Source organism: Jaculus jaculus, chromosome 5, assembly GCF_020740685.1.
Source record: "Jaculus jaculus isolate mJacJac1 chromosome 5, mJacJac1.mat.Y.cur, whole genome shotgun sequence".
NCBI lineage: Eukaryota > Metazoa > Chordata > Mammalia > Rodentia > Dipodidae > Jaculus > Jaculus jaculus.
Genome location: NC_059106.1, coordinates 161,377,330 through 161,392,441, shown reverse-complemented (window position 1 = coordinate 161,392,441; position 15,112 = coordinate 161,377,330). Strand labels below are relative to the sequence as shown.

The 15,112-nt window shown below is 43.1% G+C and overlaps 2 protein-coding genes across 6 annotated transcripts in view; one reads left to right on the top strand and one right to left on the bottom strand.

Moving 5' to 3' along the window:
* The window catches only part of Ttc3 (tetratricopeptide repeat domain 3), a 129,516-nt gene extending 124,167 nt beyond the window's left edge, over positions 1-5,349 (bottom strand). The window contains exon 1 of the mRNA XM_045149858.1: positions 5,307-5,349. The gene's annotated coding sequence lies outside the window, so the exon portion shown is untranslated. The remainder of the gene's footprint in view (positions 1-5,306) is intronic.
* A 148-nt stretch (positions 5,350-5,497) lies between these two features.
* LOC101609454 (phosphatidylinositol glycan anchor biosynthesis class P) lies at positions 5,498-14,641 on the top strand. 5 transcript variants are annotated; one of them, XM_045149864.1, is made up of 5 exons: positions 5,498-5,580; positions 6,005-6,109; positions 9,254-9,326; positions 11,514-11,632; positions 14,458-14,641. In XM_045149864.1, the coding sequence occupies exons 2-5, from the start codon at positions 6,028-6,030 to the stop codon at positions 14,586-14,588; spliced, it is 405 nt and encodes a 134-aa protein (XP_045005799.1). In that variant the 5' UTR covers positions 5,498-5,580; positions 6,005-6,027; the 3' UTR covers positions 14,589-14,641. The 5 variants fall into 5 exon arrangements, with proteins under 5 accessions (XP_045005799.1, XP_045005797.1, XP_045005796.1 ...); XM_045149862.1 differs by having other exon boundaries at positions 5,569-5,683; XM_045149861.1 differs by lacking the exon at positions 5,498-5,580 and adding an exon at positions 5,785-5,912.
* The last annotated feature ends 471 nt before the right edge of the window (positions 14,642-15,112 follow it).

The following is a 15,112-nucleotide window of genomic DNA, read 5'->3' as shown; positions in this document are numbered from 1 at the left end:
AAAATAAAATAATTCATTAAATTTCTAACAGTTGTTAGAAAATGGAATCTGTAAAAATTCACTGTCATATGATGAAAACCAATGGAGCAAATATTTTAAAAGAATATTTGTATGAAAAAAAATAATATACTACATGTTTTAAAAAACATATTAAAGCCGGGCGTGGTGGTGCACGCCTTTAATCCCAGCACTCGGGAGGCAGAGGTAGGAGGATCGCTGTGCGTTCGAGGCCACCCTGAGACTCCATAGTGAATTCCAGGTCAGCCTGGGCTAGAGTGAGACCCTACCTCAAAAAAAACCAAAAAAAAAAAAAAAAACATATTAAAAGCCTAAATAAATGAAAATATATATCATGTACTCAGACAGGAAAGCTAAAATCTTAGATTTCAATATTTCAATTTTCCCCCAAAATGGCTCAATTCCAATTATGTCCTAAAGAGGTTTTTTTGTGTGTCATGTAACGATTTGATTCTTAAAGATCCAAGAAGTGGGACTCAAAAACTCCCTAGTTATCAGGATTTCTGAAGAGCAGCTGAAGATATAGCCGACTTGGCAAGGTTCTGACTATCACACACAAAGCCCAGGTTGAATCTCTAGCGCTACTAAGAAAAAAGAAAAGATCTAGGAAGGTGGGTTTAAGGCCTGCCTTGACATCTTAGTGTGTCCTTGTCTCAAATCAAAACAAAAAATATTTCTGGTAAGACTACCATGTTCATAATTAAGTGTAAGTATCAGCACAGATACCGATTACGTAACAGGTGATGCAGAAAGACAAGCCAGACACAAACTTATGTGCTGGAAACTAAGCAGGCCCCAGGGGTGGAGCACTGAGCAAACCAAGCCAGTCTCAGAAGACCCAGTATAATCATCATCTTCTTTTCACTTAGGAACACGGAAAACCACACAACACAATGTTAAGGGAGATATACAAACCTGAAAAAAAATAATTTTAAAATATAAGGAATAGGACAAAATTCAGATAGTCACCTCTGTTAGTGAGCACATTCAACCCCAGTTCAAGGCATTTGTAATAGGGCTAACTGGAGCCACATGGGGTAAAATGAATACACAGAAATACATACACACACACACAAAATCAATCCCAGGTAGATTATGAGTTTAGGTGAAAAGAGTATCATCTAACCACTTCTAAAAAGAAAGAAACACAGGAGAGCATCCTCGCAGGCCAGATGATGTTATAATTAAGACCTGGGCCTGGAAACACAGCTCGGTAGTAGAGAACTAGTACAGTAGGCACGAGGCACGAGGCCTGGGGTACAATCCCTGGCATGGGGTACAATCCCTGGCATGGCAAAAGAACGGGGGGGAAGGGGAGAGAGGAAGGGAGGAAGAGAAACTTCTGCTCATCAAATCTATCGTAAGTAACAGGCAAGAAGACAGGCTACAATCTACAAGATATTCACAACACATATAACCAATAAAAGATCAGCATTAGCTGGGCGTAATGGCACTTGGGAGGCTGAGGTAGGATCACTGAGTTCGAGACCAGCTGGGGCTATAGCTACACAGTGTGTTCCAGGTCAGCCTTGGCTGCAGTTAAGACCCTACCTTAAAAAGAAAAGCTCAATGCTGCCTGCTCATCAGCATTGAAAGACAACTCAACATTGAAAAGATGGGTAAGAAAAAGCATATGCATGCATTTCATACAAGAGAAACATGATTTGTAAATATGTAACAGATGTCTAATTAATAAAGAAATGCAAATTTGAACCACAATGATGCATTATTTCCTACCCACTCCATGACAAATATTAAGAGGTCTAGTGTAACAAGTGTTAGGCAGATTGCAGGCATACTATCAATCTCATATTTAAGTTGACAAAAAATGTTGGCCCAAGCATAAGCTGGTACAACCACTTTAAAAACAATCTATGACCATTTCATGAAGCTGAATGAATATGCCCCTTGACCAAGCAATTCCACTTGGGAAACAAGGTTACATTGCTGGGTATTCCAACCTCTTGTTTTTGTTCACAACACATCAAAAATGCTTTTGGAAATAATATAGTTTTCACATCTTACAATGCTATCCAAAACATTTCAGCATTAAGTCTAATTGCAAACGATGAATTTCTAGAGTATCTTGGTGACATTTTAAGGTAAAACTCAAGATTCTTTTAAATGTGTGGTGTTAAGTATTATTAGCACACAGTTGATTAAAAATAATTATACATGATTAAACAGAAAAATATGAAATTATAGTGGATTTCTCGAAGAAATTAAGAGAAAAGTGCTGGGATTAAAAGGAGCTTTCCCCAACATTATACAAAGCATTTTAAATTAGGCTTTTTTCCCCATAGCTCTTTTCCCACGTGGAGCTAGAGCTTAGTTCTTCCAAGTGGGTGTGTGGGGTTGCTTTTCTTAGGTATCTGCCGTATGGTAAAAGAGCAGGTAGGAAGGTTGAACCAGCAGAAGACCTTTATCACAGGCCTCAAGCATTGCCAATATTAGGAAAGAGCTCACACAGAACTACAGTTGAAGTCTAGAAATTCATTCATTAACATGGTTTGTACCCACATACACCCCAGGATGAAAATTAAAGAAATTCATGCAATTCTACAAGAAAATATGTAACAGAATCTTTAAAACAGCAAAATCTAGGAAAAGGAAAACAACATGCCCAACAGGAGAATCCACAAACTGTGTTATATTCACCCACAGACTATAACAGAGCAGTGAAGAATTAATGACTTACATCAATACTCAATGTTAGTGACTCAGAAACATAGCATTGAGTGAACCAAGCAGGTCTCAGAAGACCCAGTGTCATTACCTTCTTTTTTTAAGTTCAGAAACAGAAACCACACAATACATTGTTAAATGATGTATACAAGTCTGATAAAATAGTTTTTAAAATACAAGGAGTAAGACAAAATTCAAGATAGTCACCTCTGTTAGTGAGCACATTCAACACTGGTTATTTTGATTCTTGGACTGATGAATTCACAGATATTTACCTGATTGTTCCGCTTCACAGCTTTTGTATTACATATATTCTGAATATACCAAATAGTACATCAAAGAGGAAAAGATTTTTAAAAGACATTCACCGTATTTTAAAAATGCTTTTAGTTAAATCATTTCGCTTGCCAGAGAGGAACATATAACACATCATGAAAATCCTATCTTTATATCAACCAAAGCAACATTAGATGCATAACAAAAGTTCATTGGCATTAATTTTATGAGGACCAAATCTGATAAAGACAGCCAATTAGCTGTGAGACATGAACCCCATAGTCTGACACATAGCTAGACAGAGGCCAGCGAGGCTGCAAGCAAATTCAGCAACAAGCTCAAGTCATACAGAAGCTGGTCAGTAAAGAGAAGGCAAAAAGAAAAGGTAGTTTGTTAGTAAGAGTCCTAGGAAATGGGTGCTCTCACTCAATACCAGTGAGAGTGAAAAGTGGCACAACCATGTCAAGCCTTCTGTCCTATCTGGTTAAGTTGTATATACAACCTCTAGTTAATTCCAAGCAAAACTACTAAGTGCGCTTCCTGGAAAAAGTTCCCAATAGGTGCACAGCAAATATGTACAAACACATTATTGCAGGACTGTTTTGAAGAGTAAAAACTATAAACAAGTCCATCAACAGGGAAATACATAAACAAGTTACAATATATTCATACAATGTAATGCTATACAAGCAACTAAAATGAACCAAATAAAACAGAATTATTCAATTTATTCGTATGTAAATCTCAAAATATAATGCTGAGTGAAAAAGCAAGTTGCAAATGGACAAATTTCTTATCACTGGGTTTATAAGCCAAACAATACCAAATATTGTTTATATAGTCACCATGACCAAAGCATAAAATATAGCAGGAAACGATATACACCATCTGGAGTAACAGTGGCTATCTCTAGGTAAGGAGGGGGGGTCAGACAGCACCTCCAGAATTTTTATTTCTTTTTTTGTGAAGTAAATGTGGCAAAACAACTACACCGGTAAAATCGAAACCATGGATTGATTTGATACGCCTGTTTTATATTTGAAATATCCCAGAAAATTCAAGGAAAATGAGGCAATAGTATGGAAATTGACAGAAAAGAAATATACCAAACAGCAGCCCTTGAGCGTCAAAGCACAAACCCATGAGCAAAACAGCAGTAATTGAATCCCTAATGGGTGTTAAGTTTCTTTCCCGGGTACCCTCACCAACAAACCCATTTTCATAAAGATAAAATGCAAATTAGTTTAAATTAACTGCAGCTGTAATTGCGAGGAACTCCTCCCAAGAGAGGAGCAGTGAAAATTTGTAAGATGCCTACCTTGTTTCCCTACATTGGACAGAATGGAAATTTTTTTTTATACATGGACGCCATAAAATGCTGCGTGAACCACTGAATGTCAAGATCAAGAACAACAACGGAGGACTGCTACAGTCCCTGTGCCAGGTGGCGTGGGCACTTATTTTAGGAGGGATTCGGGAGCGCTTTCGGAGTCTAGAAGCTTCTGAACATGATGCCTTCTTGCCTGCACCGGCAGGAGCCCACTTTCACCCGTCCATGCCTACGTATCCTTGATTCTCTCTGCTCCTGGGTCCCATCAGGTCCCCAGAAAAGGGCACGGATGGCTCCACAGGCCGTGCAGACGGGGTGCACGCACTGCAGAGCCCTCCTCCCCCGCCTGCGGGTGTCTGCAGAGGATGCTCCGCGGAGGAGGCTGGGGGTGGTTTGGGAGAGGGTCCGCCCAGAACAGGGGCTGTCAACGTTCCCAAAACAGGTGGCGAGGACGGACGGACGGACGGACGGACACACACACACACACACACACACACACACACACACACACACACCCCACACCCCCCAGGGGGCCGGGCGCACGTTCACGAACACTGATGAACGCCACCGCGCGCACACGACAGACCCCCCCCCCCCGCGCAGCCCACGGCACTCGGGGACACACTCGCGCGTTCGTCCCCAGGCAGTGGCTGCAGCAGACGCGGCCGCGCGCGTGGGGGAGAGGGGGTGGGCAGAGACAAGCGACGAGGGGCCCGCGAGTGGCGGGAACAAAGGGGGCCAGGCGCGGGCACGGTGCCCACGCGCGGCGGGGGGTGGCGGAGGGACGCGCACACCCGCGGGCTTGCTCGTACGGTCGCAGACACCCGGGGACACACACCCACACGCGCGCGCACACCCACACTCAGGGACGGCGTGAGGCAGGGTGCCGCCCCCACCCCTCGCCCCGGGGCATCTGGGCACTGGAGTAGAGGGGGGAGACAAGCGAGACACTTCCGGGAGCGCCGCCCGCACGCAGCGTGTGCGCTCACTCACTCACCCGGGCCCGCAGCCCGCGAGCCTCGGACGCGGGCCGCCGCCGCCGCCTCCGGGGCCGCCGCCGCCGCCGCAGCCTCCGGCCCCTCCACGTCAACCAGATCCGGAGAAGAGCGAGCGCGCAGACAGGCACAGGCGGCGGCGGCGGCGCGCGCGCGTCACGTGGGTTGGCAGCGCGCGTGCGCACTCGCGCTGTTTCGCCTCTCGGCGGGGAGCTCTGGCTGGGCTCTAGTGCTTTCTACTCATGGGGGTCGCGGTGCGCCTGCGCAGGAACTGAGGTGGAGGGGCCTTGGAGGGGGGGCTCGTACCTCAGTTATTTTTCTCCCTCGCAACACAGACGCACACACTGCGGCTCGTGGGTGTGCGCCTGCGCAAAGGACGGTGCGCTGAGGCGTAGGAGTGATCGCAAAGAGAGGGAGGGAGGGAGGGCGAGCGCTGTTCCCTGCGCCTCCACTGAGCATCGGAGGGGGCCGGGGTCGGGGGTCGGGAGCTCCCCCCCCCTCGCTGGGCCCTTCCCTCCGCCCCTCTGCGGCAGGGGCTGCGCGCGCACCCGACGGGGCGCCTTCGGTGGGAAGGGCCGCTGTGCAAGGTGGCGGGGTCCCTCTGCAGTGTCCGTGTCCACAGCGAGGAGGGTGAGGTGATCGTGGACCAATGGTGAAGGGAAGTAAATGATTGACGACGATTTGTGTTCCTTTTCCACAGAGTGCCCAGAGCCGCAGGGAAAAATGGTGGAAAATTCACCGTCGCCATTGCCAGAAAGAGCGATTTATGGCTTTGTTCTTTACCTAAGCTCCCAGTTTGGCTTCTGTAAGTACTGAGGATGCCTGCGGACAGCCGGTGCTCAAGGACCGCGAAATAGGAATGCATTTGTTCGTAGGATGTGCAAACATGAGCTGTTGATTCGTTCCACCTATGTCTCTTTTCAAGAAAACCCGAAGGGAACCCATATTTGCTGGGTGTTTGTATACATGCCAGCAGCAGCCTGAGAGGCTCAGTCTCAAATATTTTTAATTTTTTAATTGATTTATTTATTTGAGAGAGAGAGAGAGAATGGGCACATCAGGGCTCCAGCCACTGCATATGAATTCCAGATGCATGCACCACCTTGTGCATCTAGCTTACGTGGGTCCTGGGGAATTGAACCGAGGTCCTTTGGCTTTGCAGGCAGACGCCTTAACTGCTAAGCCATCTCTCCAGCCCCTTCAGTCTCAAATATATTATACAGCACCCAGGCACAATGGGAAAATGAATACAACCTGGCCCCTGCCTTTGAGGCCGAAGTCCTGTGGTACAGGAGATGTACAGTCAGCCTGAGAGGTGGCCATGGGAGGGCCTGGAATGACAGTGAGTTCAAACTGAGAAGTCAGGGCCAGCTTCCTCCAGGCCACGAATAAGTAGGATAGAATGACCCCAGGGAAAGGCCTTGAACGTGAGAAGATTTGGAAGTGAGATGTTTGGAACGGCTGTAGGGCAGCATACAGGAAGATAATTAGGCCAAAGAAATCAGGTATAAAAGATGTGCATCCTGTATCTTGGTTTAATCCCCGTAATGTCCCATGTTTACAGAGAAACTGAAGTTCTCACTGAACAAAATAGCATGATCAAAGTCACATGGCAGGCCCCAAGACCCTCTTCAAAAGGATTTGAAAATTATGAAGCATTCAAGGAGAAGAAAAACGAATGCCCCCAAATCCAACCTTTTTGGAATATGGTGGAAACCAGAACACTGGGGAGGGTCATCTTTCTGAATCTAATTGAAAAGTAACCTAATGGCTTGGCTGTAGCATGGTGAAGTCTTTGGAGTGAAGAAGTTGTAATGGTTCAAGTTCTGCCTTCACAGATTCACTGTTTGGCCTGGGACCATTTTAGTTAATTTCTTTTGAGTCTCCAGGTCCTTCACCTATAAAGGCGTATTAGTAATTTTGATATTATTGAATGTTTTCATATAAGACAATCCTGTGAAGGAGGTACTATTATTGTCCTCCTTGTTTTATAGATGGGAATACTGTATTTAAGTACCTTGTTCAAGGTCACAAAGCTAGTAACTGCTAGAGGTGGAGTTTGAACCCAAATACACTGGCTGATTTCACTCTGTTGCCAGTTGTAACTATTGTAACTAGGGATGTTTATGTCATACACATAATGTAAAGGAACAATAGGTACTTAATAAATATGAGCTGCTATTACTTTTGTAAATTCCTAACCAAAGTACATTTCAAGAATTAGGAACTATACAAATAAATAAAATTAATGATTTTAAGGCTTACATTCCATGATCCCACAACCAAAGATAAATTCAAGAATTTATTGAGGGATTGGAGAGATGGCTCAGTAGATAAGAGCTTTTGCTGAGGAAGTCAGAAATAGAATTTCTGGGCTCTCTGCTGAGCCAGGCAGACTGAAAAATGGCACCTCCAAGTTGAGGAAAAGACTACATCTCAAGCCAGGCATGGTGGCACACGCCTTTAGTCCCAGCACTTGGGAGGCAGAGTAGGAGGATCACCATGAGTTTGAGGCCACCCTGAGACTACGTAGTGAATCCCAGGTCAGCCTGGGCTACAGTGAGACCCTACCAAAAAAAAAAAAAAAAAAAAAAAAAAAAGACTACATCTCCAGGAAATAAGGTGGAGAAAGAATAGGAGAGGATGCCTAATGTTCTGTTCTGGCCTCCACGTGGCACACACACATCTGTGTATACACCATACATGATGCACAGCACATAAGAATTGATTGAGTCCTTACTGCGTGCAGGTACCTTTATAGCCCAAGGAACATAGCAAAACAGCCACAGCTTTTCTGTCTCCATTGAGTTTGCGTACTAGTGGGAGAAGACAAGTAAGCCTATCCAGTGTGGGATGAATGCATGTACTGTGGGGAGTAGTCAAGCGAGAGGAAACAGTTGATGAGGAGGTCCTTCTAATGTGCTCTAGGTTATGCTTATTACTCATTCATTGACAACAATGTAGTGCAAAGATCAGCTTATCCATCCTTGTTCACATTGCTTGTAGAAATTTGCTTAACCCACAGTGAGTGTTCAAAACTTGGGTGCCATGAATAAAGACTTGGGATTTAGGGAAAGACTCTGGGAGATAAGGCAGAAGGTCAATGTGTAGCAGGTCAGAACCAGAGGGGATGAATTCTCCTTCATGCAGCTAAACCTAACTGCTTCTGTCCTGTGGAGAAGAACTTAATATTAGTACACAGAAAACAATTGGCTAGGTGCTATAAAAATTACAATAGCTAAGAAAAGCTTTGTGCCCTTGAATTGTTTAAAATATTAGCTTGAAAATTGAGACTTAAAAAATTATTTTCTGGGTGTGGTGGCACATGCCTTTAATCCCAGCACTTGGGAGGCAGAGGTAGGAGGATTACTGTGAGTTCGAGGCCACCCTGAGACTACATAGTGAATTCCAGGAGAGCCTGAGCTAGAGTGAAACCCTACCTCGAAAAACCAAAAGAAGAAAATAAAATTTAATTTTTAATTTTTATTTATTTGAGAGAGAGAGGAAGAGGTAGAGAGAGAGGAAGAAAATGAGCATGGTAGGGCCTCCAACTGCTACAAATGAACTTCAGTTGCATGTGCCTCCTTGTGCATCTGGCTTATGTGGGTCCTGGGGAATCGAGCCTGGGTCCTTTGGCTTTGCAGGCAAGTGCCTTAACTGCTAAGCCATCTCTCAGGCCCTTTTTTAAAAAGTATTTTTAATTCTTATTTATTTGAGATAGAGAAAGAAATAGAGCAATGGGCAGGTAGAGAGAGAGAGTGGAGACTTTAAAAAAAGTGTTAAGAATTACAAGTGGTACATATAAAGAGACAAAATTACTGAAAGGGCAAAATAATTTCTGAGAGAATACAGCATGCTTCAGAGGAGTTTTTGTTTTGTTTTGTTTTATCTGAACCTTACTAGATTGAGCTGATGCCTTACTTTTCTCTTTCCCGCCTCTGTCCTACAGTACTTTATCTTGTATGGGCGTTTATTCCTGAATCTTGGCTACACTCCTTAGGCTTAACCTATTGGCCTCAAAAGTAAGTTTAATATTTCTTCATAAGTGTAAAACTAATACTGTTTTGAAGGATCATGTTTTTTTCAAAGACTACACAAATCTTAAATAATTATTACCTTTAAAAAATCCATGAATAAAGTGTGGGGGTGGGGAGGGAGGGAATTACCATGGGATATATTTTATAATCATGGAAAATGTTAATAAAAATTTAATAAAAAAAAATAAAAACATTAAATGAAAAAAAATCCACACATGAAAAAAAAATCCATGAATAACTATATAGAAATTGAAAACATTTAAAGGTTTCTTTTCTTTTTTTTTAATTATTTATGTATTTATTTATTTATTTATTTGAGACCGACAGACAGAGAGAAAGACAGATAGAGGAAGAGAGAGAGAATGGACGTGCCAGGGCTTCCAGCCTCTGCAAACAAACTCCAGACGCGTGCGCCCCTTGTGCATCTGCTTATCATGGGCCCTGGGGAATTGAGCCTCGAGCCGGGGTCCTTAGGCTTCACAGGTAAGCACTTAACCGCTAAGCCATTTCTCCAGCCCCAGAAAACATATTTAAAGAGCATTAGAGCTTCAGACCTCCTTCCCTTTCCCCTTATACCTGGAAGCTTGAGCCTGTCTTCCCCTGCAGAAAATAATTTTACCCTGTGGAAAGATCAGAGGAGGGTCTCTAATGTGGGGACCCTTAGAAACTAGAAATGAGGCATGGAAACTGGTAATGAGTGAACTTTTGCATGGCTGAATAATCAGGCCCAGCCCCTCCAGCCCTTTCCCTCACTAGGATCTGAAGTTTTTACCACCCTCTTGCAGAAATATATGGGAGATTCTTTGCTGAGGAAGCTGACAAGGGTTAAAAGGCAGAATCTGTATAATTTCTAGTATTTCAAAGAAGTATGTTAAAGGCTCACCAACTGGCCGTCCCTGTATCCATGTAATAAGTTACTTGTATTTTAACTATGAGTGGTCATAAGTTACCAGACATTCAAAGAGAGCTTCTAACATGAAGTACAAAAGAAAAAAAGGGACTCAAAGGAAATACAGATAATACTAAGTTCAGAAAAAAAATTTTTAAACAGTATAAAATCTTCAAAGAGATGAGAAAGTATTATAACTTGAAATCAACCTGTATGTTTTCCAAAGGAAATATCTAAATAGTTAGCATATTTGAAAATCATTAAAGAATTAATGCGTTCAATAAAACCTAGCAAGACCGAGCACTCAATGTGCTTGCTTAAATGTATTGAGAGGAAAAGGCAGAAGCATATAAGAATTTGAGGTTAGGTCTAGAGAGATGGCTCAAGTGCTAAAGGCACTTGCTTGCAAAGCCTTACAGCCAAGGTTCAATATCCCAGCACACATATAAAACCAGATGCACATAATAGCATGTTGAAAATTTGTCTTTGGGAGTACAACTCCAGAGTCAAAATGGATGGGACAGTTTTTTGTTTTTTGGGGTTTTTTTTTTTTGCAGCTCTTCATTCTAACCCTTATAGAACTATTTGACTATTATACACATCTATTACTTTTAATAAAAACTAAATTTAGGCCAGCCATGATGGCACATGCCTTTAATTCCAGCACTTGGGAGGCAGAAGTAGGAGGATCGCCGTGAGTTCAAGGCTACCCTGGGACTACATAGTTAATTCCAGGTCAGCCTGAACAAGAATGAGACCCTACCTTGAAAAAAAAAATTAATTTAGGTCAGGCATGGGGACACACACCTTTAATCCCAGCACTTGGATGGTAGAGGTAGGAGGATTGCCATGAGTTCAAGGCCACCCTGAGACTACATAGTGAATTCCAGGTCAGCCTAGGATAAAGAGAGATCCTACTTTACCTCCCCAAAACCAAAGTAAATTAAAAATTAAACTTGGGCTGGAGAGATGGCTTAGCGGTTAAGCGCTTGCCTGTGAAGCCTAAGGACTCCGGTTCAAGGCTTGATTCCCCAGGACCCACGTTAGCCAGATGCACAAGGGGGCACATGCATCTGGAGTTCGTTTGCAGTGGCTAGAAGCCCTGGCGCGCCCACTCGCCTCTCTATCTCTCTGCTTCTTTCTCTCTCTGTCGCTCTCAAATAAATAAATAAAAATAATTTTTTAAAAAATTAAACTTTAAAAGTACATTTGGTGACTAGCTCTTGAGAATTTTAAAACTTATCTACAATGTATATTGTACACATTGATGTTCTCTCCTTCAGATATTGGGCAGTTGCATTACCCGTCTACCTCCTTATTGCTATCGTAATTTGTTATGTGCTCTTATTTGGAATTAACATGATGAATACGTCTTCACTGAACTCCATTCATACCATCACAGGTAAGTTTATATAAAAAACAAAATGCTGAGGGAATGAAAGAAAGATATTAGTACTTTATCAGAAAAGCAGTCAAGAAGAGGCTATAAAACACACATTGAGACAATAAAAAGACCTGAGGGAAGGAAATAAATATAAAGTTATACAAAATGAAATGTGGAGGGAACAAGTTATATGAAGAGTAATCTGGGCTGGAGAGATTGGCTTAGTGGTTAAGCACTTGCCTGTGAAGCCTAAGGACCCCGGTTCGAGGCTCGGTTCCCCAGGTCCCACGTTAGCCAGATGCACAAGGGGGCGCACGCGTCTGGAGTTCGTTTGCAGTGGCTGGAGGCCCTGGCGCACCCATTCTCTCTCTCTCTCTCTCTCTCTCTCTCTGCCTCTTCCTCTGTCACTCTCAAATAAATAAATAAAAACAAAAAAATTAAAAAAAAAAAAGAGTAATCTACATGGAAGAAATCGGTTCTGGTTAAGTATAACCCTAGTTGCAGCTCCATTTTTCCATTAAAAGTACAAGTAAGCCGGGCGTGGTGGCACGCGCCTTTAATCCCAGCACTCAGGAGGCCAAGGTAGGAGGATTGTTGTGAGTTTGAGGCCAGCCTGAGACTCCATAGTGAATTCCAGGTCAGCCTGGGCTAGAGCAAGGCCCTGCCTCAAAAAAAGAAAAGAACAGTACATGTGTATGTATTCCTCAATAATTTGGTATACACAGTTGCTGTTGATCCAAGGATGGGAAAAGTTAAGTGAATAGAAGACCACATGTTTTTGTGGTTTTGTTTTTACTCAAGGTTGTTTGTTTGTCTCCACTGAGCTATAGTCCAAGCCCTCAAGTTCTTTCAAGGTTAAAAATAAGGGCTGGGGAAGCCGGGCATGGTGGCGCACGCCTTTACTCCCAGCACTCAGGAGGTAGAGGTAGGAGGATCGCCGTGAGTTCAAGGCCACTCTGAGGCTACATAGTGAATTCCAGGTCAGCCTGGGCTAGAGTGAGACCCTACCTTAAAAAGCTGAAAAAATTAAATAAAATTAAATAAATAAATAAGGGCTGGGGAAATGGCTCAAAGATTAACAATACTTGTTGCTTAAGCATGAGAGTCTCTTTGGCCTGAAGACTGCTGGGTTGACTATGCAGAACCCATATAGAAAGCTGTGCATGGCCATGCACAAATACCTCTAATCCCCAGTCCTTGGAGGGAAGGGAGGGTTCAGGCCAGAGGGCCATTGGAGCTTGCTAACTGACAGCAGCTCAGGGTTGAGGGAGAAACCCCATCTTAAGGAAATTTGCAATAGCTGAAGAGTCCACTTGAAATTCTCCTCTGGCCTCTGCATGTATGCACGTGGGGCACACAAGCACCTGCACATGCATCTGCATACACCGTACATCACACAGCACATGTCACACACACATGGAGTCATTCGATGAGGGTCTGGGGACATGGCTCAGGAGTTAAACCTCCCAGCCTGAATTGACTCCCCAGCACCTACAAAAAGCCTTACACATAGCACACAGGTCTGGAAATCCTGAAGCACCTATGGCAATAGGAGGCAGAGCCAGGGGATTCCAGAAGCTTGTGCACACAGCAGCGAAACAAGCAAGCAAGTAAGCAAAAAGATAAGGGAAACCTTGTGTCAAACAAGGTGGAAGGAGAAGACAAACTCAGGGTCATCCTTAGACCTCCACATGTGTGCCCATACATAGATACATACGTTAAAAAAAAAATTCGAAAGCCGGGCATGATGGCACATGCCTCTAATCCCAGCACTCGGGAGGCAGAGGTAGGAGGATTGCTGTGAGTTCAAGGCCAGCCTGAGACTATATAGTGAATTCCAGGTCAACCCCCCCCCAAAAAAAAAATTAGGTTACTGGACTGTCTTAGATCATAGGCAGTAATGCTCCCTGATATGCTTTTTTTTTTTAACTTTTCAAAACACTTATTCATGAACCTTACTAATTAAGGTGTTTTAAAATTCTTTTCTGATAACCTATTATATCATTGTATTCTTGGCTGGCTTTATGGGAAGCACATAATTTATATAATAAGTTTGCATGACTGTTTGCCCCAGATGACTTCATAGTTCTGTGGCATTGACTTAAATATATCTTCATGGCCTGGATATAATTCTGTCTCTGAGTGAAATGATACTAATCATCATAGTCCAGTTGAGTGAGCTATTCCCATGTTTCCATTTAGAGATGAGAAAAGTCCTTTGTCAACTACATTTTTATTTTAATTGAAGCACTTATTCTAAAGAGAGGAGGCTAGTTATGTTAGTAGTTATGTTTAGATGGTATTTTTAGCGCTTGAGAGATGGCATAGTGGTTAAGGCACTTGCCTTCAAAGCCGAAGGACCCGTGTTCAACTCTAGATCACACATAAGCCAGGTGCACAAGGTGACACAAGTGTACAAGGTTGCACATGCACACAAGGTAACGATGCATCTTGAGTTCAGTTTCAGTGGCTGGAGGCCCTGGTGCACCAATTCGCTCTCTGTGTCTCTCTATTGCTCTCACTCATAAAAAGAAAAGAAAGCCAGTCTGTTGGGCTTGCCTAAAAAAAAAAAAATGGTATTTGTAGCTTGATGTGGTGGTGCACGCCTTTAATCCCAGCACTTGGGAGGCAGAAGTAGGAGGATCACCATGAGTTCGAGCCACACCGAGATTACATAGTGAATTCCAGGTCAGCCTGGACTAGAGTGAGACCCTACCTTGAAAAACTAAAAACCAACAAAAAACGATGGTATTTGTCATTGATCATCAGGTAGGACTTCATTAGCCACAGAGACTATAGAAGAAATTGCTTGAGTCAACAGGACTTGTGTTCTTTTCCCACAGATAACTATGCAAAAAATCAACAACAGAAAAAATACCAAGAAGAGGCCATTCCAGCATTAAGAGACATCCCTATTAGTGAAGTAAACCAAATGTTCTTTCTTGAATCCAAAGAACTTTATACCCCAAATTGAGACCAAACATTTATTTGTAAGGTTTGGACTGAATAAACTTGATCATAATTATATTGACTGACTTTTCAATATCCAGTATTGAGATAAAAGCATTAATCTTAGATTGAGTTCAATTAAAATGAGGTTTTAATGACTAGAATAAGCCCAATAGTGCATTATTTGTGATGGTGTGGATTGTAAAATGCTGCCCATAGATTCCTGCATTTGAATATTTAATCCCCAGTTGGCACGGTTTGGGAAGTTTGTGGAGTTTTAGGAGGTTTAGGCTTGCTGGAGAAAGTGTGTCACCAGGGGCAGGTCCTGAGTTGTTACAGTCCAGTCCCGCTTGTTGCTTTTGAGTTCTCCACTTCATCATAGCTAACGTGAAGACGTGACACCCACTGTCTGTTCTTACCATGCTTTCCCCAAAGTGATGACCTCCACCCTCAGACTCCTAGGTTGAAATAAAGCCTTTTCTTCCATAATCTGCTTCTGGTCAGGTGTTTTGTCCCAGCAATGGGAAGTAACTGATATATTACCCTATA